Below are 26526 nucleotides of genomic sequence, written 5' to 3'. Positions count from 1 at the left end.
AACACGAATCTACTGTATTGCAGCTGCAGCAAAATGTGGCTTAAATGTGCATCAGTTGCAGGTAGAGGCTGCAGTGTGTAGTCTACCAGCACTAAAGGTTTTCCCACTCATTTTAATCCATTGGTCAATTAATTTAAACCAAGCGCTACCCAATTTAATCCATTGGTCAACCAAATTAATCCAAACACTACCCAATTTAATCCGAGATTAAATTGGGTAGCACTTGGATTAAATTGAGTGACCAATGGATTAAAATGAGCGGGAAAACCTGCAGAAATGTCGACAACGACTGTAATGATCTTACGTGCCCACTTTCCTTTTTCATGCAAGTGAGAGCTTACTTTAGATTCGTTTAATTTTCTACAGAGCAGAACATATACAGGGGCAGGTGAAACAGCACAGAAACATGGGACAAAACAAGGAAATAAAAGTTATCGATAGCAGGTCATCCACCCGTCAATCTACAGTGTGGGGTCTGACAGTGATCCATGATCCATCCTGATCCATGTTCAGAAGCGTCCTGCTCTGTCTTCCCGAGGATCCTTGCGCTCTCGAGAGCGAGGACTGCGTTCCCGGGACCTGGACCTGCGCTCTCGACTGCGGGACCTGCGGGGTCTGCGGTCACGGCTGCGGGAACGGCGCCGACCACCTGGTGCTCCTCCTCCACCTCCTCCTCCTCCTGCAGCTGCACCTCCTGGGGGACTGCGGGATCGTGAGGAGGATCTGTTATGAACCACACATTCCGTGCCATCAGTCAACCAGGGGTTAGCTGGTAACAGTTGACATTGAACCAGAACACAAAGGAACATTGATATGCTTGAGCTATTGTGATTTGGGATCACTGGGTGCGTTAAGCAGTGACTCTTACACTCCAGAGAGAGTGACTCTGACTGACCCCACAAGGAGCCTCTGCTTAACGCTCCAAATCCTCGCTTGCTTGCCGGCCACCCACCATCTTGCATCATGCTTCGGCTTACCTTGGCAGACACCAGACACCGCAAGCACTCGATTTTCAAAAGCAGAGAATTTAATAAATCGATTTTGCGAAAGGATGTTGGAGTTGATGCATCATTCATCGTTGCAAATTTTGTGCTGGCCATTCGAAGTGGGGGTATCTTTGTGCAGCGCAGGGCACACATCCACACCACAATTCACGTAATCCATCCGCCAAAACACGCCTCTGAGCTGGCGGAATGGCGGAACTACATCACTACACTTCCGTCACGGTGCTTTTCACTCCATCACTCCGTTTCTGAGATTAATTGGAGTCACGTGCACCGGAAGTGCGCTTGGCTGTTTAGTGGATGAAGTCATGACTTCATGAAGTCACTCCTTTGACTCTGGAGTCTCCACATAACACGCCCATTGCTAACCCAGTCAGGTGTGCAGCAAAGTATGACATGGAACACATGATATTTTGGCACACATGATTTTTTGGCATTCTCAGTACAATCATGCAACAACACACATTTCTTCAGAAAACATCGGCGATGATGTTCCAACGACCTTGCTCAAGTTGAGATGTACATCACCCAGGGCAGTACGTGTGCCATAACAAAAATGGTATACAACCTTTTGGTTGTATACCACTGAATACAGACCATAGAGAACACAATAATATACCACAAATATACTGAATACAGCATCTGCTTGTCACATGAAAGGTGGTGTGGACAGCAGTGACAGCACACTGCTAGTGGGCACAAGTTTGCGTTGCAAAAAGTTATGAGGTACTGAGAGAAAAGGCATGCCATACAGCTATAGTGCATCAATAAGAAACAGAATTCAATATATTTGTCAAGGAAATCAGTAAAAATACTTTCGAGGAGTTTTACATGCTTACAAAAACAATGTGTGGATCCTCTGCATCACCGATATGGGAGACTTAATGCTCAGCCTCCTTGTTCTGATAAAAGGAAGTTCCCGCTTGAAATCTAGTTACCCGCCTCGCGTTCGTTAACGTTGTTTTATTATGTCTGCCTATGACAAGCCTCGTCCTGTCTTACGTACGGCGTAGCAAAGTACTCGGAAGGCAGAAAAGAGAATTTTAAACGTGTGTTATGGCAAGACAGGTAAGAAATGGAAGGGTTTTGGATGCCCAGTCATTAGCCCCAGTCTGTGAAACCAGATGCTGTTATCCGCATTCACTGTCATGTGGCAAAGCACTTCCAAGTTTATAGAATAAATGTGAGATTCCACACTGTTCTGTGGTGTACACTGGCCAGCATCATCCAGTATAGGAAGGAGGTTGCATTACAGACAAGAATTTACATAAATGTGTGATAATGTAAATGCGTAGCTGCATATCTATGCACATGAGAGCTTTTCTATCTTGGTCTGATAGATCATAGCAGTCTAACGGTTGATGCTGGGGCTGGGGCTGATGTCATTTTTTTTTATTTCTACGATCTTACACACTCCTTCCACATAGCAATGCAGCCTGATTACGCTAGTAATGACAAGTTGTCGCAAAGTAAGCCCACCTCTTTCGGCGCTTTCGCCCGTACAGTTCACGTCTCAGCTCCCTGGAAATGGGCTTCAGGTGCATGAAGTTGCAGAATCCGCTGCGAGTGCACTCCCTGCTCAACGAGAAAACAAGTCACACCCCCGTGAGACCCACTGTTGAGCCACGGGTTGCCATCATACAAACGCGATTCAAACCCTTCTTTGTCCAGATCTTCTCTTTATGTACCACAGCATTCACACGGAGCCTAGTAATAGGCATCCTCCAAGTCTCAAGAAGGGGATACACAGTCACACCTTGTGGTTGCTGAGGGGGGTGGGAGAGAGACACAGTGGGAAACCGCTTACCTTGCCCTGTTATGTGCAGCGAAAACGAGCACTTTTCAAAGCACCTACAAACACATTTTCTCACACAGTGCACGAGCAAAAACACCAACATAAAAAGGGCAAAACAAAAGTTCTCACGATGAGAGCACAGCATCGCAGGCACAACAGTGGTGGCAACATAAACAGTATTAATCGTGAGTAGCATTTCCGTAGGAGGGCATCAACACCAAGAACCACTTTGCCACATAAAATACTGAAATTTGCAGTTGTTCTTGCATTCCCTGCACTCACACGAGGGAAACACTCTCTTGTTATCTATGTAGCAGGACTCATGAAGCAGTCAACACACCCTGCATCCTGCTAAAACAGTTCAGTATATCCACCCCGACAGAAAGAACCTGCAGCATCTGCTGCTATTTAAGGTACTTACAGTCAGTCATCTGTTAAAACACATTCAACATTCTGGTATCTCCCCGAGAAACCTCGCAACACGCCAAACAAGAGGCCAGTGCAGCAAAATGGTATGACAATGCTCTATAGCTGAAAGAGAGCTGGAAGAGAATGCTGGACAACCCAGGGAGCTAAAATGTGAGGGGGAAATTGGATGGCGTGAATCCAGCTAAAAGGGAAGGAGGCAAAAAACATGCTCGAGCACTTCAAACCAGACGAACAGACGACGGCGAGAACATGACAGTGCCCTAGTTGCTGAAAATAATAAAGATTTTCAACGCATGTCACGCCGGGTATCCGAACAGCTATGGATGGAGGTTCTAGAGAAAATTAGAAACCGAATGGTCGCCGTTTCTGCAAAAGGAGTGCTGGAAAGTAAACGTGGCAAAGACAGCCCCGTGATAAAAAGAAAAATGCTGAAATGAAATGCATCAACAAATGCAGCTGATTCCACAACTCCAGCTGAAATGCTTAAGTTTTGCCACTTTGGTTAGAGTAAAGGCAAACAACACTTGAAGAACAAACTTCCCCCCCTGGGCAACCACAAGAAGTCACCGTCTCTCAAGCAAAGGGGCTCCCTGGATGCAATTGGAAGTCGAGCTGCAAAAGTCCTCCCCCGCAACTTCCCTCCTTTCCCCCGCAAGAAATGATCACTTACTCAGAGGCTGTCTTGCCACGCCATGTCTTTGCTTTCAAGCTAAAAAGACAGGGCACAGCGCGTTACTCTTATGAGGCAAAGACACTAACAAAAGGAACAGGTATGCAGAGGGCACTCATGCTACAACAGACCCCAAAATATGTACTCCACTTAAAATGGAAATGTACACCAGCCAGAGAGACAACCGTGAAGCAGCACCAGGACGGGTTCACCAATTGCCACAGGTAGGAGAAGTTAGCCACTCAAGCCTTAATTTTACTATGTACATGCATAACCAGCTCTGACAGAGCATGCTATGGCCTAGTAGTGTGGCTGCAAACACAGATGTCTGTGCTTATCTATGATACTCTCTGAAGAAATTGTGAAGCTTAATTGCGCACCCAATGTCGTGTTTCAAAACGTTTCCTACAGTACCTCGTGGGTCAAAAGTGTTGCACTATCAAAGGACTGTATCCTCATAATGCTATTAGGACTTCAGTGTCACACTGTGGCAGCATTATTCTGGTTCAACGTTCAACCAAGTAACAGTGATAACTCCCGTATGTGGTCCAGTATCCCGTACGTGATTACTATCACTATCAATCCCATCACTACCCAAATCTGCTAGTCAGATTACTCCAAGGGAGAAATTAAAACACAATTTATTGTCACGAAGAAATTATGTTGCACAGCTGTAACGTGAATGATGGTCAGTAATTCATGCAACCAAGAAACAACACAACACGCTCCAGGTTTGACCTGTACAACTATACGAAGCTAAGAGAAGATTCTTTGTATGATCCACGCTTTCCCACGGATTCTTTAAAGGATCTGCGCAGATTCTGTAAATGCTATGCACTGGCAAGTGACTTTGTGAACATAATTTAACTACAGCAACAGCTGGCTGGTGAAAAGGGCAGTTACAGCACAGGTGGAGTTACTGAAAGTAACTTAGCTACACTTGATTTTACAGTTACACTAACCAAAAGTGGTGGCTAGTTACGAGTTGGTTCCTAGTTGGTTAGTGTCCCACAAAAAGCTAGTTCTACTCAAACAGTAACCCTCTATTCATACGAGTCAGTTTTCTGCCGGCAGACGCTCAGGCGGCAGGGAACGTCACAGCTCTCTGGTGCCACGTGACCGGCGCTCTTCACTACATCACCACTTTCTGATCTCCGGAGCGGCAGTCGGAGGCAGCCGGATATCTTGTCCACCAGGCCCAGATTCCGACGACCGACGGTGTCTGCTGCCGGCAGAAGGAGAAGGTGACGCAGTGGATACGGGTCGCGCTCGTTTTTTATTTCATCAGGATTGCTCTGCATGTGTCCCATACAATGGCATTCGCTGTACTATGGCGAAATGGAACGCCAAGGGTGCCTGGCTTTACCCCGGGAGTGGTGCAACGACACACCGGTGCAGCAGCTTCAGAACAATTATGCAATGCATAGATGAATGCTTACACTGCAGTGTTGCGTAGGATGCTTTTTATCTCCATGAGGCGAAACAGACACGGAATACAAAGCATGAATTTTATAGGCGCGGATATTCTTTGCTGGACTAACCTTGATTTCACAATCGTTCGTTTGTACCTTTCCAATACATGTATAAAAACATAATAATTGGAAGCTGCTCTTCTTACCGAAAGGAAAATAAAAATTTAATTGATTTAATTTAATTTAATTAATTATTGACTACCTGTAGGCTCGATATCGCGTCATCGCCAGTCGATCACTTGTCGGCACGCTATGGCGCCTATATTAGTGCTCAGCATCGAGATACGCTTCATTTGTGGAAAATAAAATCAAATGTGACGTCTCTTCTCAAAATACTCCGTCAGCCGCTTGGGTCGTCCACACGGAGACTTGGGTTAATGCTGTTTTACATTCCATAGCGCTTCTTCGGAATTTATTGTTTGGCCCATATCCTGTCCCGGTTTCTAATGTGAATGCACTCTGCAACATCCACAAGGAGCGCAAGTGCAATAAGTTTTCTCTTTCATTGGTCCATCCTACGCTAGACACAAACAAAATGCAAGCATGAAAACGAAAACAGAAGGGATCAGGAAAACTGACAGCCGTTCGGAAAACTGACTCGCGGGAATGCTAGAGAACGAGCAGGCGTCTTCAGACGCGTAGTGACCTCCTTTATCTCGCATATCCTCTCATTCCTTCCTGACTTGCTGCCTGCAGGAAACTGACTCGTGTGAATACAGGGTAAGACTACTCGTAATACTTTTGTAACAAACTTGTAAAAGTAACTATCTCACTACTAGTTGTGGAAGAAAAAAAAAAAAAAAAAAAGAGAGAAGGAAAGGAAACTCTCTAGAGTTGCAAATTCTTCAACCTTAGTCCCCAAGGTTGGTAAAAGTTGCTAGCATTACTTAGCATATGCCTCACTCCACAGCTGCTACCACACAAGCACATGTGAGGAGGAGGAGGAGGAGGAGGAGGAGGAGGAGGAGGAGGAGGAGGAGGAGGAGGAGGAGAGACTGCGCTTCGCAGCTGCACTTGCTGTGGTACGGAATAATTATTGTTAACTGCGTATCAAGACAATGGACACAAAGCCACGTTTCTCACGCACGTCACATGGGCAGAATATTAAAGGAGCACTGAGGTGACCCCCAATAACTTTTCTTTTTGGCTGCGGCATGTGCTTTAACAAATAAATGAGCTCCGGTGAAAGAACGACGAGTGCAGATGACCTACAGGTCCAGCGAGAAGCCCCTGTTTCGCACACTTTTCAAAAGTCCTCCACTCATGAAAAGAGCGTATCGGAGAATGAGGGAAGGAGAAGGGTACACCACACTGCCATGTGTGCCAAAGGGAGTATGCCTATGCCTGGAGCTCCGCCAACTTTTTGAGTGCTCTGGCCAATCACGAGCCAAGATACAGTTCACTATTAATCCCAGGCTGTCCAAGCTATATATTACCTGTACTCACTGGGTGCCAACAATTTTGGGGGGAAACTGGATTTGATTGGATTAAATAGGCTATTCCCTGATGACCTTCCAACATAATGGATTCTGCAGCCCCTTTTATCAACGCCATCTGGGTGGAGAGGGGCATGTTGGAAAGACGCCAAAATGCTTGCTTGCAGAACTGATTGGCCCACAGAACCACTTCTTGGGACAGACTGCTGGTATTATACATATTTTAACTATGAAACATAATAACAATGAATCAAGAATGGGCAAACGTGTGCATACAAATAAAAGTCTGTCATCAAATGCAAAATTTTGGGCATCCGTAGCATTTTTCATGCTATTTGCTTGCGATCACTGTCTTTACTAAGCCTACCAAGGACGACGAAACACATTCTTTACATGTAAACATCAACACTGGAGCATAATTTAAAGGTTATTTGCAAGATAAATGCAGCAGAATGTACACTTACTGAATAAAATTGAAGTAATTTGTGAAAAAACTCTGTCATGAAATTCTCGCTTCGCCGTTCCAAGCTGCACCTCCATTTTCGGGAAAATTTTAGAGCATGGCGGCCCACGTAGGAAACAGCAGCCAATGAAACACGCTCAATTTGATTGACAAGTCAAGCCTCTTTTTTAGACTCCTCCTAATGGTCAGACTCCCTCTTTAACACACAGCACTGGTACACTGCGACATCAACTGTCCCCCTGGCAGGGACGATCACGTAACTCCTCACGTAGACCGGCACAGCTCAAGCAGGCATAAGCTACATTGAGCTCAGAGGAAACAAAAAAGAAAGGCACAGGGACTTGCCGACGTCGCGCCAGGATCGCGTCGGGCGTCCGCTTCGCAAACTGTTTTTGTAAATTGGATTGCGCAGGAATACACTGTACATTTAAAAAATATTTTGCACGGTGGCTCCTAATGGACAACTTGACAAATGAAACAAGAGCAACGTTAAATGTCACCTCATTGCTCCTTTAAGTCATGTATTACAGGCGCAAGGTTTGTATGAAACCTGTACTTTTGAAGTATAAGCCTTTGAATTATGAAATGTCTCTCATTATACAGCAGCAATATGCTATACAGGAGCTGGCAGTTATTGTCAGTACATATGACTTACATAAGGGTATAGTATATATATATATTTCCAAACTTTTTTCACAAATTCCAGGCTGTGCTATGCGACAACAATGAAGTAAAGTTATTCAATCAATTGGTAATATGAATTAACGTGTAACTGAGACTGACTGATCCTTTGCACTCAGAGCCCAATCAAAAAATTTCATTTTTCTTGCTCCATACAGATGCAGCAAGAGCAACTAACCCTGCAGGTACAGACACGGTGGCAAGTTTTCATGATTATCAACGATTCAGGTTCTAGAACATTGCTCACCCCAAAAAAGCAGCTTTTTAGTGGGCCTACAGAATAGGCAAAGAAGTGATGCTTTGAAAGAATCTTGTTTCTTATCATTCCCTCATTTCTAAATCGATTTGTCCCGATGGGCAAACTTGGTTAAACCCCCTGCCACTGCAGCAATGAGTAACATGTTGTGCTCTATGCTGGAAAATATTACCAGGAATGCATTTGTGGCATCCAGTGCTACAAAAACCTTTCATCACAGTTGCAGAGTTGCACTACGGTTTCATGGACTAACCAAACCTAACTAGGCCTAACTAGGCTGCGAGGCCAGCCATGCTACTTTTGATAGGTCATATGGTGCTATGCTTTGTGACCAATACACAATTATATGACACTTGTGAACTAGCAAAACCACAAAGGCAATGCAGAAATGTGACTTGATAGAATATGATGACTCAAACCCAGAAGTGTTCAGATATAAAGAACTCCTACATTATACCAATAATTCTCCTTGGACATCAATGTGATTGCCAACATATGACAAGTATAGTGCATCCTTCAGGTACAGGACTGACATCACAATGGGAAATATGTGTGGCAATAATAAGATGTCTGGAATGACATGCATTCCACAGCAAAAGATCCAACAGGACTGCTCGACAACATACATAATTAGTTCTCATCTCGTATGTGTCCAAACAAAAAATTATACTTTCAAAATGTGAGTGAATCAGATTACATAAAATCTGTGAAAACTCACAGCTCCTCGAGAATGTATGTTTTTACTCCTCACCAGTGCACCAGTGATGAAAATGCCTCAAAGCGTTCTGGAGGAGCTTCGTGATCCGCCATTGAAGGGCCTCGGGCATGTACGGCTACTTATTATGTGGAATGAGCGCTTTCCACGTTTAGCTTTAGTTTCATCGTGCGTGAGTCAATTTTCCACTGAATCTAGAGGACTGAAATCGGGGAGCCACGAGGCCAACCTAATACAGCCGCTTCCGAGGAGTCAGTGCAGAGCGGACGTGAACTGCATGTTTTGTTGTCGGAGAGCCTACTGCTCCTCAAAGGCAGCGATTTACAGTGACGTCAACAATAGGCCTAGACTATATCTTTAGAAACACGCCCCAGGTCTCTCAGCTTGGATACTGATGAACATATGACGCAAGTAAAAACACATGATGAAAGTGAAATGCAAGCGAGTTGGTGTATGCTTGACATACGTAACATGTCCCTCAGCTTCCAGAAAACTGAAAAGATAACACCAAACGAACCGCACAATCCCAAAAAAAAAAAAAAAGACATGTGCGTCCTGAGGGTCTCGACTCCAGAGACTGCTTGGCTAGGGCTAGGCTAGGCTAGGCATAGCTGGCATCCGCTTTGACCGATGAGCCGGCTAGTAAAGCACTGTGACAGCTCCCATGTGAAACGTCGGTGCTTCTCATACACTTCAGGTTTCGTTTTACTGTGACACGCTTGATTATTTGTGGACTGAGAAGTAGACACCTACTCCGTGCTTTGACGCAAATTCAGCAAAAGCACCCTCTACAGCACAGGATGGCGCAGCACTTCTATCACTGCTCTTGACACAATATCCTTGGACTGCCCAATGACCTTGATTTTGAAAATTTGGATTGAGAGTCCAGCGAACTTGAGATTAGAGCACTGCACGGGCTTACCCGAAAGCCCGAGCCCGGCCGCGCTTGGCATTTTTTAGGCGGGCCTGGGCCGGGTACGGGCTTGACAACGCCAGTCATGGTCGAGCATGTACGCGAACATATTTCACGAGTCTGAACAACTGAATTTTCACGTTACTTTTTTTTCCCCATTGGGTATGGGGTATCAGGTATTCTCATCTGAGAACTATCACTTTTTTTACATGTGATCATGCTTATTTCTTGAATGGGTCTGGATTTCACGCATGCACTCACACACATTTGGGGACGATTGGTGTGGCGAGCACGCTGAGGGTCCTGCACAAGCATCAGTTAGGTTACGTGTTGGGACATATTTCGTTTTCGTGAGGGTCCGGTACGAGGGTCAGTAAGGTTAAGCGTTCTGACATATTTCGTTTTTATGAGGGTCCGGCAAGAGGGTCGGTTAGGTTATGTGTTCTCACATATATTTCGTTTGCGTGAGAGTTCGAGAAACAGGAACTAACACCGGAGCATATGCCATAGAGTGGCGATGATTCTCTCTTGAACCACAATGTACATACGCCCACACACCGCTCTGCGCTGCGTTCCCAAGCAAGCACCAAGCACAGAGCAGCTTGCTGGCAGAGAAACACAGCCACTGCTGCATACGAGTGTACCTCCTGACTCTCCACCAATTAGCTGCATCCTTCTCCCTGCTGCGCTGTGCCTCTTTAGTGAATATAAATACGCCTCCGAACTTCGAGAACAGATAGAGCAGAGGCGGGCTGGGACAGGGCCTGAGCATGAAAACAGTCGGGTACGGGCTGGGCCCCGGCCGGCTGAGTTGGGCTCGGGCTGGGCTGGAAATATATAGAAGCCGCCGGGCCTGGGCCGGGCCTGAAAATTAGGCCCGTGCAGTGCTCTACTTGAGACTGTGAAAATTGAAATTGAGTTTGAAGAATTTCCAGAAATGTTTGCGCATATGATCAAGATGGTAGTTGGTGGTAAGAGCAGCCAACCTTCCTCTCTTCTGAGCCAAGTCAATGGGCATGCTGTAACCCATGTGTAAAATGTGTGTGTGCGTTCCTGACAATTTCCCATTCTTATTACCAAAATATGTCTGCTTCTGATACCAGGCTTTCCATTTAATTTCCGTTACTGTTTGCGGCAATGAAACTGTTACGGAGCTGCGAGTACACAACTCGTGAACTGTCTGCACAAAAAACCAAAACTAAACAAATGGTTTCACACGCTATCCCATGATGCTCACAGTCACAGTGTAAAATATACTGTAAATGTATCATTATGTATTAAGTATGTAGTATTAAGTAATGTATTAAGTTTTGCAAATCGATCTTTCAGTCGTCTGCAATGTTATTCGCGTGTACTGTATAAGTGGTTAAATTCGCGGGCTCAATAATTCGAGAATTTGTGAGAAACCAGGATCGGGCAATTATTCGAGGAACCTTAAATTTGCGGCAGTACGGTGCATCGACCGGGGCCCCTCCACCTTAACTTCCTGGAAGAAGCTAATAAAAGGTATCACAACTGGGCACCTCGTTCAATTTGTCTCCCTTTTGAGCAGTTCTGACTGAAAGGGCTGCGTTTAGGGGGTCCTACTCGACTTATATCTGTGCCATTGCTGAATTGTCCTGTCCCCGTCATTCTTGTCATCGCATCGAGCAGGAGTGATTGGCGCTAGATAGTGATGCGACAACTTTTACAAATACAATTACTCTGCACGTGGCAGAGTGCATACAAGCTTGCTGGATGATCCAGGCTTACAAGGAATCGGAATCACGGGACCCCTAAATCTCCGCGGGATTCGTACATGAAGGCGGGACTACTGTCTCCAGTTGCAGCGGCGAACAGAACACTTTGCGAGGCAGTGCAGTGTAATAGCGAAAGAAACCCCGTGTACATAAGTTGCCTCCGCGTCCTGGTTCAAATTTCTTATATCTTTCATTCACGTATTTTTCTGTCATTGGTTCGAACATTTCGCGGGACTTTAAATTCGCGAAAAGAAGGGCGTTCGCGAATTTCGCAAAAAATAGGTCTCGCGAAAATTACTACTTATACAGTATTTGTTGAAGACAAGACAGGACTGTGAGAGGTGATGAGCTGTTTACTGATGAAGAGAAAAGAAGGGAATGACCTGAGAATATGAGATCGCGCGAGAGGGGACTGGAACATCGTCGTCTGCGTCAACGCGGAGCGTGGAAATATTCAACAGGCTGCCGCCCGTGAAGAAGCATGATGAAAGCCCCAGATGTACTATGATGCGTTGCTGCTTGTTGCGTTCACAGTATCGAACAAGATGCGTTCCAGAGAAAGAAGTGGCCTGTAAGATAGGCGCTTCACGGGTAAACTGACTGTGCCCAACATCAGGTGATCTCTTCTCTATGATCAGTACTTCGTGCATGCCTGGTCCAAGAATTCACCTGCTCATCGTTTACTGAGAATCGATCTGCATGCTTCGACGCTCGGCATTACTTGACGGTGGAAGTGTGTGCTGTAAAAACTGTCTTCGTCCAGTGTTGATGGCTGTCTGGACGTGTGCAGCGCAGTGTGGTTTTGCAATATTTTCTCGCCCGTAACGGGACCAGTCACTACTGAGCAGAAGTTCGAAGGCGGTCGAGGTCCCGTGCCTTGGTGCCACACCAGTTCCCTTGGCGGTGTACGTGCAGCAAATACGTGTGACGAATAAGTCATGTCAGTTGATACGTGAGGCGGATATCCTTTGCCAACGTTCTGTTGAAGTCTAAACAGTCTGTGGCTAGTGAGTGAGTCTGTGAGTGAAGAAAAATTTCCGAAATTGAGATTGAGATTGAGGTGAGGTGAGGTGCCAAAAAGTTTTTGAGCGGGAGGTTGAGGAGATGTGGAGTGGCTATTTCCAATAGCGCGATCTCTTCAAAGGGCACCGAGAGCCAGCTTTTTCTATTACCAATGTAGCAGAAATGTTTTTGTACTGTGAGCATGGGCTCCCTACGCTAAAATGTTTGTTTGTAAGAAGAAGAAAAAAAACGAGGAGAAATTGAACTCGTCTCCCGCCTTCTTCCACTACTCCTAACAAATTTTCACCCCACCCCACCCCACCCCCAAAAACACACTAAAATGTGTTCGCTGTAAGATCTTTAGTTTCAGACTTTCAGTTGAGTCAGATACATGATAGACGTGTCAGATCAGATACACGTACAAGTGAATATAGCTTATGTGTGCTTTATGTATTTAGCTTAGATTTCAATACAATCAAACTAGTCAGTTGAGTCACATACATGATGTGAGACACAAGAACAAGTCAATATAGTTCCGTGTGCTTTGAGTGTTTAGATTTCAACAAAGCCAAACTAGTCAGTCTGTAAGGAGATGTCGTTCATGTATTATTTGGAACGGTAGTACATGACAACCAATGAGCTTATCAGAGACCGATGTAAGAAACAGAGGCAACAACACACGCTTTAAGTGCAATAAGCGCAAATACTGCCATATATTCCGTATTGCCACAAGTTGAACCATTGAGCTTTTAGTACGGCAATGAAGTTAGGTGGAAAAGCACAAGAGGTCTGTGTCTACATAAAGTAATTTAACTAGTAAGTCAACACATAAGTCACTATAGTAATCGGTACAGAACGTCTACCTGATTGCTTCAAAACAAGGGTCTTGAAGAAAAGGTCCCCGAATTCCGGCTACAAATGAATACATCTGCTATTTAAATAATATTGATCGATAATATCAAGTCAGAACAGACAAAAATGCACAATGTACTAGTAATTCGAAGTATAGCTGCATACCACCCCGAAAACAATTTCCGCAGCTCCATTATCATTCTCGCTTGAGAGATACTCGATAAAAGCCATTCCTGCTTTGCCAGTGTGAAAAACAAACAACTCAAAATCGCTCGGTTTGTGCAACTTCTCTACCCCATGTACCCTACGTCCAATTTTTACTGATTGTACATGAAATGGATACTTGTTGCAAGAAGGACGAACCAAGTAAGGTAACGAATCGAGGTAAGGTAACGAAAGTTGTGGCGGTAACTTGTCAGGAATTAATCAACATAACAGCAAACAGCCAAGTACAACGTATACACCTACACGCTCCTAATACTTTTTTAAATTCCGTGTTAGCACCGTGAAGCAACTGTGGCTATGAGCGACACCACTCCTAATTGAAAGAGCAATTGTGAAGTGAAAACGCTTTACAGAAACAGGTTAAGTTGAGACGAGGCAAAAAATTATAACAAGTAGCTGAATATATTTTAGAAAGAAGGTTGAGGTGAGGTGAGGAAAATACTTCAGAAAAATGGTTGAGGTGAGGTGAGCAAAATTTTTCAGAAAAAAATTACGTGAGGTGAGGTGAGGAAAAGTGTTCTGGAAAATGTTGAGGTGAGGTGAGTTGAGGAGTGCTTTTCAGAAACAAATTGAGGTGAGACGAGGAAAATAATTTTAAAAGGAGGTTGAGGTGGGGTGAGGTGAGGGCAAAGATCGTGAGGACATTTGCCCACCTCTGGTCAGTAGTAGTAGAACATCTAGATGAGAGGGAAACCTTTGTCATCTGGTATATATATACGCCAGTCACAACGACTGCTACTTCCATTGGGACCGGAAACCACAACTATGACATTGCTTCGCTATTCAGGCTCTGTGCTAGCAGGACTGGCTTCCAGAATGTAGGACAAATGAATCTGCATCCTTAGTACTTAGCACTGTTGCTTTGTGACGACTTAACTGACAAGAGTGTATCTGGTCAATGCTATGCTTTGTTATTTGAGAGTACCATCTTTTGCAATTTTTTAGCAGTTGCAAAAATTTATATATGGGAATAAAAATATGTCTACAGTAGTCCAGTTCCATTCGTAGCCCATTATTTATAATTGGATATTTTAGTCCGAGCGTTTGCTACTGCGAGATTACTGTTAGCAACTCCGACTTCTGTTCTGCCAAGCATGTGATTAACAGTTGTATGCAACTGTAATGTCAAAATCTGTCCACAACTCCAAACTGACAATTTAAGCTCTGTCAGCACCCCTTTATGCTAAAGTGCTCCTTCAAAGTTTTGTGTACACACCACACAAGTAATTTCTAGAGGTGCAGGAATACTGTAATACCCTTTAATTTTGTGACCTCAATTATTTGCAAATCGGGCACATATTCCCAGCCACTAAATTTAGCCAATTCCAGATGCTAAAATTCGTAGATCTTTGTGATTAACCCAAGGTTGACCGTAGCACATCTAACCAAAGCGACACTGCACATGCTCGTGCTGTAAAGCAGCTAATGCTTAACAGTGACCTGTACAACCAACTGTGAAGATGAAGTTTGTGATTCTTGCATGGGTTTCAAAGCACCAAATCTTGCTTCACATCTTTGCATGCCCTTATAATTTGTGAATTTTCCAAATTGCTAAATTTATGAAAATTAAAGGCTTGCAAACAATAAGGGTTTTACAGTATTCAAAATTTACAATACCTGATTGGATTGATATTAATTAATATTTGAAAAATTGATAGTATTGAAGGTTTTTGAATATTTCAACCTTTTCTATTATCATACAAGCTTACTACCAAGCTGTTGTGGCCTGCACGTTTGAATGTGTACTTTGCGGTAACAGTAACGATCAACGCACAATCACAATGAGAACGCCATTCCCCAGAACACTACAGGGCTGGAATGACAGTGCTCACCAAATTCAGGGATTGGCCAGTGTCCTTCTTTGGCATTGCTCACACGTTCTACCCTAGAAAGCCCCTTCGGTTAGACTGCACAGTGCAAACTCCAGTTTTCTATCTAACATCTCGAAACTACTATTCCTAATCGACAACCGCCATTTACTGAATAATCAACCTGCAGTAGTGTTTTCGTAGGACAAACGCAGCCTTTTAAAATTTACCACGTCTGCAACAGTCATTAAAATTAATACCGCAATGGCTCGTTAAAAGCTTGGCACATGTTGTTCTAATCACAAACGTGTGACGATCGGGACCAGTCTGCATTAAAGGGACCAAGAAATGGTATTTGACAAGCCCACGATCATTTTCAATTTGTTCCCCCGTGCTAAAGCATTCAAATAGCAAGCAAATAGCGAACATATTCTATATTAACCACGGGCGTGAACGGCAGCTCCTACGGCCCGCCTCTGAGGTGAACTGGCCGTGACATCATACACAGAACATGTTGCCGATTCGTGGACGGGCTTTTGCGAGCAAACTGCAAAATTTGCAAACAAGCTTGCATACTTCGCCATGAAATGTGTTTTAATTTGACTTGGAGACAAGATTGTATCTAACCGCTGACACAGAATCCTAAGAAAAATGTAATATAGCCGTTGACTGTCAGCATGGTTACCAGAGCGCGTTTTCCTCTTCGTCAGAACATACCTCCGTCCGTGACATTTTACGAGCTGCCGAGTACCGAACGATCCATACACGCTGTGTGTGTCGCATAGTCTCTTCCTCCATTGCTGACGATTTGCCTTTCTCGATATTTCGAGTGATTTCGACGGCAGATATACGACGTCGTTGTTGTCCAAACTGAAACCATGCACCCACATGGTCCTGCGGGGTGTGTCCTGCTCGTCGTTCACAGTTGGCTGAGAGAATTGGATGGCGATGACGTACGCTCGCTTCGAAGATATATATCCAGCGGTCACGCCGTTATTTTTGTCTGATAGCAGTGGCCCCATTGTACTGAATATGGTTAAAAGTCGATGTGTGTACGATAGTGAGGGATCATGAGAACGGTTTCCTGCGGAATACTCAGAATTCGCGAAAATCCTTTCATGGTCCCCTTAAGCTATTTGAGATCTGTTTGGTCTCAAGCTCGTGCTCATCGTCTGTAAGCAAATTTCAGATTGCGCCTGAACATGTTCTCCTGTAGCGTCCTCTATTTTTGAGGCAGGTAGCTATCAAGGTCAAATCTGTTCTCAATTTGAGAAAGACTGCTCTGCTTAGTTGACACAGACAGTATACCTTCTTGATCTGTCACCCACAGCTAGTTGCTTTGTAATGGATTGGTCCATTGCATTTTGCTGACTTTGTTGTTCAAATTGGAAACTTTTGATCTATTTCATATTTATTTCCTTAATAGCTATGTACGCATCACAGCCAAGTGCAAGACCGCTGGGATGAACCCGTAAAGCGGTCTATAAATGACATTCATCTAATGATTCATTCATTGTTTCAATTTCACGTGCCAGTTGTAACCTTCCTTTTATCTAGTTTGCATTCTGTTTCTCTGATGTTCAACCGCTGAGATATACCCGTGAGGTACAGACGATGTATAGCAGGCGCAGAAGAACTGTCAAGGATTGAGTGATATTGTATTGTGATCAAACACATCGCACCTGAGGCCAAAGATTTTTCATATTTGCCCTCACCCTTGCAGGTAAAGCATCAGGCACCCCTCCTTGCTAAGTTGCATGTGTCTGCTTAGCAGGATTTCTCAAAAAACGAACATTTCAAACCCGCTGTCACATGTATATAAAATATAGCCATAACACAACTCGTCTAGTGCACCATCTGTCCCCCACGCAGAAATGCTTGGAAAACACGGAGGTGTTCCCATATGAATTTCACAACTTAGAGACAGCGACAAAAGACATACCCCATTTCATACTGGCGACAACAGGCCTCACGGAAATCCGTTACGGGGGATAGCTCGGAATAGATGGGGTGCCCAGCAAACCAACGGTTGTTCAAGTCTGCAACAGCCTTTTCTGCATCTTCTTCTCTGCGGAACTGGTGCCAAAGAAACCAAGCCATGAAGATGAGTAAAAGTGAAAAACAAATTGACACATTAGTGAGATATTCAAAGCTACAGTCGCCGACCAATAATTCAAACTCCAATAACTCTCGCTTTCTAATTTTTTTGACAAAACTGTTGGCACCGTCACACACCCCATAGAACCAATGTATTTCTGCAGCCAATAATTGGGGCCGTTCCTCGGAAACCGTGCTCGATTATTGTACTCATCTTGCTTCAAACCTGCATGGCCACAACCCGAGCACCAGAAATACGTAAGAATTTTTTATATTTTTCTATAATTGGGTGTTTACGTCGCGAGACAACCGAGATCATGAGCGACGCCAGAGCGGTCGGTCTGCGGATTGCTTTTGCCCACCTGAGGGTTCCTTAACGTGCGATGAAAGCTCATCACACGGCACCCCGTATTTAATGTCCCTCGCGGAAGACGGTGTGTCTAAGCAACTTGTACCCTGCCACCAAGTTGCTGGCGTCCTCGGCCAGGTTCGAACCCGCGATCTCGGGATCAGAAGGCGAACACGCTACCGACTGAGCCACTGAGGCTGGTCAGAAAAATTTTCATACTGCTTTACGACACGAAGGCCATTCGCCATTCCTGACATAATGCATGCGGTGGAACGCAGCGCACGCAGGCAGGCGAGCGTATTTGCGTACAATCAAAACCAAATGCTCCGCTTCAGACGTGTTGCAAGAACTCATCTTTCAAAACGCCTGTATTCAACTGTGAGTATCGGAAATACTGAAATGTCGACCTCAACTTCAAGTGAGGGTGTCGATGACGATACTAGGATAGACATGTTTAGTAGAGGCGAAGACACAAATTCATTGACAATCGAGACTGACGTGACGTTGCCGTTTCACACTTCAGCAGCATTAGCATCAACGTCGGCGGCGGCCCCGAAAACATAACAAAAGAAGTATAAGTGACGGCAACGACGGGGATGTCGTCGATGCACCCCCATCAACAGGGGGGCTATCCTTGCTGTGATGACTACATTGATGACACACTCGCCAAAATTCGCTGCAGTACGTTGTGCGGTAAGCAGACACTTTGATTCTTTTCTAAGTCACTTCGAATGGTCTGAGCGAAGGTTTTTGAAATAAAGTGTATTTATGCAATTCACTGAAGATTCCGGCTGATTTCGTGGCTCCTAGAAGTCCAAAAAATCGGTCGGCGACTGTACGTGGCTTCAAATGAAAGAGAATTACCTTGACATACACATTGCCAACCAGGTGGTCGCCCAAGTTGTCACACACATTCATCTCTTCAATTTCCCCATACTGAAAGAGTAATACCAGGAGAGTCAGAACAGCACCACAATTTTAAACTCTGGTTTCAAATACTATAGATCATACGACGGGCACAAATGAACGCAATGAAAAAGTTGGTGGATACTCGGAGCTGTAATGCAACACAATTCAGAATTCAAGATGCCATGCAATCATAAAAAATTTAAATAAATTGCAGAGAGGGGGCAGCAAGAGTGCCAATGAGTTCACAGAGGAGCTCACCGTTAAGTTCACTGTACGTATTAGGATGGTCCCTAGGATTCCAGTAAATCCTTATTTCGAAGGACAGCAAAGCATCACTAATGAAAGATTGTTCAAGTTTCTCGGCCATTGCGGTTGATGTAATGTGGATGCTCTGGATTTTCATGAAACCCAGTCTAGCTTGCTCAATGGACTCTGAGATACAATAAGACTAGTGGACTCCAACTGATTTTGCATTCAGTAAAGTAATGAAACACAGTTAAAGCATCTGTGAGTACAGCTAGGTGGTAAACTGTTTTGGTGAACCACTCATAGGTAATAGAACCGCCGTACATGATGAAGTAAGATTTAAAAAAAGAAAATGATCCTTCCTCACACACCTGTCAAACAGGAAAAGTGTCAAGTGAGTTATGCTATGTTTGAGAGTTTGTGACGACATCCCCCCTCCGTACAACTCTATGGTAATACACAATGCCAGTAGGCAGGCACATCCTCAAAGCATCTCTTGTGGCCACAACATTGATGAAAAAAAGAGGATGAACTCAACAAAGCAGAAAACAACATGCTTGATGAGTCGAGCCACATGGGCACGAAAAGTGACATTATCATCTAATGGCATTCGGGTCTCGAATGACATTAGTATTTATGAAGCTCGTGCCACACATCATTTTCTAATGACATTAAACATCATGATGTCGATAAAGTTACTAAGTTAAACTCAGTTAAGTTAAGCTCACTAAGTTAAATTTGAGATATGTTACTTTTAAAAAATTAAACCCATTAAAATATGTTGAAAATGCCATGTAATATTTTGGAATATAATTATGTCGAGTGGGTCTTTGTGTGGTGCAGTTTTGATGTGTTTGAATAACATGGTCAGTTAACACATTTGCCAACCGGTGCCGAATCCAAAACAAGCAATATGGCGGCACCTCAAGTACTTTTGCTGTTGTCGATAAATTCTAACAACTTGGCACTTTCGTCAAAAGATGTCTGAGAGAGCTCAAATTTATAAAATCACATTGTGTTGTACAGTAGAAAGTGGTTTTATGCAAACTAAAATTGTTACTCTGTGCTAACAGTGGGAGCAAGAGTAGGCATTTCAGGTGCGAATGAGTTGTGGTGAACCCGGTAGGTAGAAAATCTCATCAAGGCAAATTCCATTAACCGTTTACCCACCGCACTATGCAGGAAAATTATTTCAGGTATTATTTTGCCATATGTTTGACCACTGTCAAGTACATAATGTCATACCGAAATCTGAAGATTTTTCTCGAAAGCTACCCTTTCTCTCTGTGACGTTCCATTTGTGGAACATTGGCGCTGCAAGGTATCAAATGTACACAATGTCAAATAAGCCGGCATTACCCGAAAAGACAAGACTTTTTTCTTTTTACATTCGCTGCATCAGGGTGTGACGTCTGCTTCCGAGAACGCTACAATATAGACATTCGGTAACAAAGGAATATATTTTGTACTTCAAACTATATGCAAGAGTTCAGAGGCTGTGGTATTCCTGAAAGAACTGCTTGTGAAGTTGCTTTCCAAGCTACTGGCGGGCTTCCGCGATTTTCCCCTTGCACAGGCGACATCCTCCTGACGAGGGCAAAACAGTGTCTACTCATTGAATGTCTAGACGCGACAGAATGCACATAGCCCAGATCTCAGCTTAGTTTTTCTAGTGTTTTGAGTAGATTGCCCACAACAGCTCCGGGAAAATTCAAGTGTGTTGCTGTTGCTGATGCTCCCCTGTGAAGTTCACAGGGGTAGAGCCATACGGCTAAGACAGTTACACTGAGACCATTGTTGAAAGGACTTTACGACATGTCTTGCTTCGCAGCCCCTCGCTGTTGGTTCAAAGCAACAGATCTACCAGGTCAACGCTGCTGCTGCTATCTTCATCTTCCCCTTTCCACTATGTGTTGTTGCTTCCATTCTGCTCATGATTGCTGTACTGGAGCGTACTTTTTTGTCTTTTCCAGGAGCATGTGTGTACGATGGTTTGATGCGGCTCGCAACCACGTTGGCGTGTCACTTGCATATGTGTAGCCATCCCCATTGCTGGAAGTCAGTCTCCATGACCTAGCTTTTGCGCTTCGCCTTTAGTTGGAAAGGTACACTTTTTGTACCTTCGTGAAATTGTGCCCATTGCTTTCAGGTGTTTATTTTTGCATGTTTTCTACACTTCCGATTATTGTGCTTGCAATTGACTCTTCTTCCTACATCTTCTGAATTTTTCCTACCACAGTAAGGCGCTAGGGACAACGTATCAACCATTTTTCCATTACATCTTTGTTTTCCCTAGAGTGTTCTACCCTGGCAGGTTTCTTCGTGGCAGCCGTACTGCTGGAGCGTCAACATCACTACTCCGCACACGTCACCAGGCAGAAGAGGTGACAAAACATCACCATTCACAAGTACTTCATCCGCTACCTTTCAGTCCTCGCCTGACGATAGGTGACGCATTTCTGCATCCACATGCTGTTCATCAGGTTCAATAAATAACTGTGCATGCCACGCCATGGAGCAGTCCCAGTGAAAGACATAGTGTGCGTTGCGAAGCGGACTGGCGTCGCTGTCCGAAGGACGCGAAGATAAATGTTGTCAGTGGAACATTCGCGAGAAGTGTCGTGGGCTCCAATTCAGTGAATCGGTATTGAAAAATGCAGCAGTGCACATCGTACCGCGCATACACGGAACACTACGATCGGACCCGTTCCAAATCCACACGCCCACGAATGGTATGCGTGCACTTCTCCAGCTGTCTCATTGGATGCTGCCAATCTTTGCCTGTTGGGGACCCCATTCGTTGCCGCCAAAGAAGGCTCTGTTTTCATCGTATTTTTCTTCTAAACAGTAGCGTTGTGTGAACTAACTTTGTTTGAATTGTACGAACTGAAACACTGTGACTTTCATTTGAGAGAAAGTTGTTTTTGCATTTTAGTGCCCCTTTAACATCAAAGTTTCAGCGTGATTACATATTGCCTAATGGGAAATAACTAAAAATCAGCATGTTCCACTTGTGGAACATTGGCCTTCAAAAGGTTAAAGCTGTCCGTGTGGCACAGAACGAATTACATTAAGACTTACCTAACTCACGAAGCATAAAATGTTATTTTTCATGCCCCATATTGTTTCGTGGCAGGGGTATTATTTTACTGGCCACGTGGCCTCTCCTATTTGCCTCCTTTCACGCACAGACATGTGTTGTCATACCGCATTACAGCCGACTAGTCTAAGCATTACTCAAACGATCACCTCAATCGGGGTCTGCCTAAATAAAGAAATGCACACAACCCCCTCTCCTTACCTTGTCTTCAAGCTCAACGAAGACATCTTCAAAGAAGTTATCAAAATGTTCTTGCATTTCCTCTTCTGTCATGTTTGCCACTAGAATGGGGAAAAAGCAGATTATTTAAACAATTTCTCCCGAAAGCAGCAAATAATACGCTGCTAGAGCAGTCCCTGCGGCACTGCACCACAACCGAAAAGAAGGTGAAGGGTATACTTACGATGTGAGCCATCGGCTGTCTGTGCAGAGTTTTGGGGGTTGTGATACAAGTTCTGCAGCAAAACTGTCTGTAACGGAAGCACAAGTTACTGCATGCCACAAACACTCAGTCGCACACACATGCACGATAAAGAATGCAGTCGAAAAGAATGTTCCATACCTGGCTAAAAGTAGGTTTGTTATGAATCCGCGAACACCGATCACCATGTCTGCAAGCACCAATCTTGAAGTAAAAGGAACAGTTGACCCTGAAGAAGACAGATACAACAAATTGTTCAAGTGCTCAAAGGAGAAATGCAGACTTGCTGTAGTATTGCTTCCATGTCCTTAGAAGTGACCGGGGGCACAGCTAACATGACAAAACATATGTACAATATTGTGGAGGTCTTGTTGAGGAAAAATGGCTATTATATCAGATCCAATGGAAACATCTCCTTGAGTCTGAGGAGCAGTGAGAAACAAGAACCGACGAAGATGACTTGTTCCTCACAGTGTTCTCCTCAGACTCAAGAAGATGTTTCCGTTGCATTGCATAGACCAGCTCGCTTGGCTCTGCTTCTTATGTTCTACATTATATCAGCCTTTGTGAGTAATACAAACAAGTCAAAGCTCGTAATGTCTACAACTGAATAATGGGTGCAGTGGACCCAGTAATACCTGCTGAATCGTTAATCGTTAATGCTGAATCGTTGAAAGTTAATTTTTGACGGCTCACAGAACAGTTGGAGAGCCACCCTATCAGCGCTAAGTAGAACCATATGGAGAGAGCGCTGTGGGCTATCCCGCTCGTGCTTGAGGGTGTTTGTCGAGAGGCAGATGCTCCGCTCCGAATGCGTGGTGGAGGGTTATCGTAAGGACGAAGAGGAGGACGTTTCCCTATAGTTCTACTCAGTGCCAATAGGGTGGCTCTCCAACTGATCAGTCAGCCATCGCCGCATTAAAGTTAATGTTGCAGAGAGCTGTACTAGCATTGGTAACCTTGAAAGAGTGCAGTGTGCACACAGAAGGAGCGAAGCGGTGCCTGTCCTGTTTATGTCTTGTCTCATGTTCAGTGTTCCCTATAAAAGCCATGCACCAGCAGACCATTCTTGCAAGTTAATTTATTTGCAGTATGTTTATGGGCTTATGCAGCAATGATTATTGTTGATAAAATCTTGTGGAAGCGAGACAGCTTGCCACATGGAGTTATCATATTTGTTTCCGTCACTAGCTTTTATGTTGAAACATTCGTACTTTGGTCAAACAAATATTGCAACTGGAAAGTGGTCTAAGCGATGTTCCTGTGAACGAGCTGATGGCAGTTAGCTTTTCCCTCTTATTCCTCTCTCTTCCGAATATTGGCGTTTCATCGTTATTGAACAATACTGCCGTTCAGGAACGCGTAATACTTAATAACCAGTTCGAACTCACATTAACTGAATACCGTACCCACACCAAGTGCATTACGTGCACTCCTATCCATTTCAAATAGTTCCTGCGCTTCCTGACTGCAGAGCAATATCAAAGAAGTCATAAAAAGGATGGCTCCGAAGACTAGCACAAATATGCTTGCCGCGCACTGTTCAAGTTCAAGTGAATACCAGCTGGGATTTACAAAATCAACAGCACCGTACTTTCTAATGTAAATCCGGCGTGTAAGCCAAGTGGTTCAAGCAAGCATGGACACAAATATATTTACTTACTTGTCTTTTTCTGTGCCGAAAATTGATGCGAGATACTCCGCCATGTTGAAACGAACCTTCCGACCACCGAACCGAACCACTCCAGCTCATACTCAACATCACTAGTCTTGAAGCGATTTCCGCAGAGATGTCGCCACTAGTCAACGGCGTTCCAATGGCATGGCCAGCCCGCAAGCCACTGGCTCAGCAACAAGACAGCGAATGTGTGAGAAACAAAAAGAGAATGTTGCATCTTGCATGCAAGGCAAAAAGCCGTATGGAAGTGTGTGTGCCGCTATCGCCGTCCGTAGACGACAGGTGGCAGTGTACGTAGGTAGCTGGCAATCCGTGTTTCCTGGGCCGACTTCTCATAAAACTCGTCAAACAAACCTGAAAGCCGAAGTCCATCCAGGAAAGATATGGTGCGACACAGCTCATGCTTTGGTCAAGGTGCATTGTCATGAGCATTATCTCAGGTGCGTGCATCACAGAATCGTGGTGATCACGAAGAGAAAGGCAATGCCACAGCAAAGCCCCGCCTTTCATGAACACACCTTCAACTATTTACTTCACACAACCTCCAAATTGCTGCAGTTGCTGCAGCTGTGCTGAGTACACAGTGCTTACGATTCTCCAGTGCTGAACGTGCACTTTGGCAAGTTCATATTAGTTTTTTTTTTTCCAGGTTTTACCCTGGATGACAGTTGTGCAACAACAACTTCGTTTAATGGTGGTGAATGGGGAGCTTCATCGCCAGGGGCAACACTCTACCCCAGTAGTTTATCTAGAACCACAAGCTCGGGGGGGTGCAGTTACGTTGTAACAGTATTACACAGGAAAAAAGTTAGGGGGTGTTGCCAACAATTTGGAGGGTCTGGATAAACCACTGCTCTACCCATTGCTGGTGGTGATGTGGGGAATGAAATAATGAGCCCCTTCACAGTAAGGATCAAAGTCCTATGGTGTCCAAAAATATCAGAAGAGCGTTGAGTTGTGCAAATTGAGTGGTAAAAATGGGTTTTGCAGTGTTTAACCCTAAGAACCCTAAAACACAAGACCATAAGCATTCATAAATGTCCATAGTCACCTGTGTTGAGGTTCTGAACAGTGTTGCACTTCTAAAGTACTTCTGAAGCACTTCTGAAAGTTGTACAGTAATCACTGAAAACAACTGGATTCAGGGCTGTAGTATCTGCTATTCGCACATGCAGACTACTCGGTAATTTACGAATATCAGAAGATGGCCCAAAGTCAATTTCCAATAGTGTATTATTAAATCGAATAAACATGCTAATAATTCCCAGAAACTGAAAAGGCTCGTAGACACTACGTAACTTCTGAAACACTGCCCATAGTGAATACAGCTACACAAACAAACTACAAGTGGCAGTTTTTGTCTTAGATGCTATCGTATATACTGCCAATCTTCAACCAGCATTAAACATTGTTGGACATAGGCATACGACTGAAGGAAATAAGGCTTGATCACCAGACTAATGTATGGCAACTCATACAGCACAAGTTTTATGCAATTATGTATTTCTTCGAAAATAGAATAGCTCCATTTACATATGCAAGTTGTGACTCACTTCCTGTAAAAAGAAATTTCTCATACCACTGAACATTGAAGTAAAATACAAACGAGCTGGTGTATACTTGATGTTGGTAACATGTCCCTGAGCTTGGGGGAAGGACAAAAGGCAAAAACACAAAAATGAACAGCACAGTCTTGCGCTGCTCGTTTTTGTCGTTCCCCCCAAGCTGTGGGACATGTTGCCAATGCAGAGTTCACATGCCAGTTGTACGAGTCACATGCTTGGGGTCACACCTGCTTCGGTGTAAAATATCCGCAAAGCTCCAATATTACATTAAATGTTACGTAAACGCCAGAGGAACTTCCTTTGCAACAACATTCTCGGAACTGAACGTACGAATTTACAGGGTCTTCACTTCAATATCACTGTAATCGAGGACTTTACCTTTCGATGGAACCACATATCAAAATGTATGCACATCCCTTAGAATGCAAGGACATGGGCTGATGTGTATTCCTGAAGAGCTCTTTTGAATTGATATCTCGCAGTTGTGGAATGGAATAAATTACATTTGTAATCAGGTGTCTACGAAGAAACTTATAAGAGCTTGCACAGTATTACTTCGATTACTAAACACTAAACCATGATGTAACTGTATATACTTGGGAGCAGCAACTTTCAAGCTGGAGTATTGTTGATAACCTATGCCATACTCTCAAGTATGGAGCAAAGAGAACAACATTATTATTAACGGATCTTAATGACAC

General features: G+C 44.1%; 1 protein-coding gene and 1 long non-coding RNA gene across 5 annotated transcripts; one reads left to right on the top strand and one right to left on the bottom strand.

The window, feature by feature from the left end:
• Positions 1–337: 337 nt before the first annotated feature.
• Positions 338–24354, bottom strand: LOC135385403 (splicing factor U2AF 35 kDa subunit-like). Of its 4 annotated transcripts, none has more exons than XM_064614697.1 (9): positions 24246–24354; positions 22724–22811; positions 22565–22631; positions 22363–22442; positions 18771–18842; positions 17403–17536; positions 3899–3937; positions 2484–2579; positions 338–723 (listed from the first exon to the last, which is right to left on the bottom strand). In XM_064614697.1, exons 1-9 carry the CDS (start codon positions 24287–24289, stop codon positions 510–512), a joined length of 834 nt encoding a protein of 277 aa, XP_064470767.1. In that variant the 5' UTR covers positions 24290–24354; the 3' UTR covers positions 338–509. The 4 variants fall into 4 exon arrangements, with proteins under 4 accessions (XP_064470767.1, XP_064470768.1, XP_064470769.1 ...); XM_064614698.1 differs by having other exon boundaries at positions 338–702; XM_064614699.1 differs by lacking the exon at positions 3899–3937.
• LOC135385405 (uncharacterized) lies at positions 6364–21486 on the top strand. Its single transcript, XR_010420401.1, has 3 exons — positions 6364–6392; positions 21035–21166; positions 21358–21486. It is a non-coding gene; the product is annotated as an uncharacterized LOC135385405 (long non-coding RNA).
• Positions 24355–26526: the final 2172 nt, after the last annotated feature.

The sequence above is a fragment of the Ornithodoros turicata genome, chromosome 2, assembly GCF_037126465.1.
Source record: "Ornithodoros turicata isolate Travis chromosome 2, ASM3712646v1, whole genome shotgun sequence".
Classification (NCBI taxonomy): domain Eukaryota; kingdom Metazoa; phylum Arthropoda; class Arachnida; order Ixodida; family Argasidae; genus Ornithodoros; species Ornithodoros turicata.
Note: the sequence above shows the minus strand (reverse complement) of the source record. Positions and strands in the feature narration are given on the sequence as shown.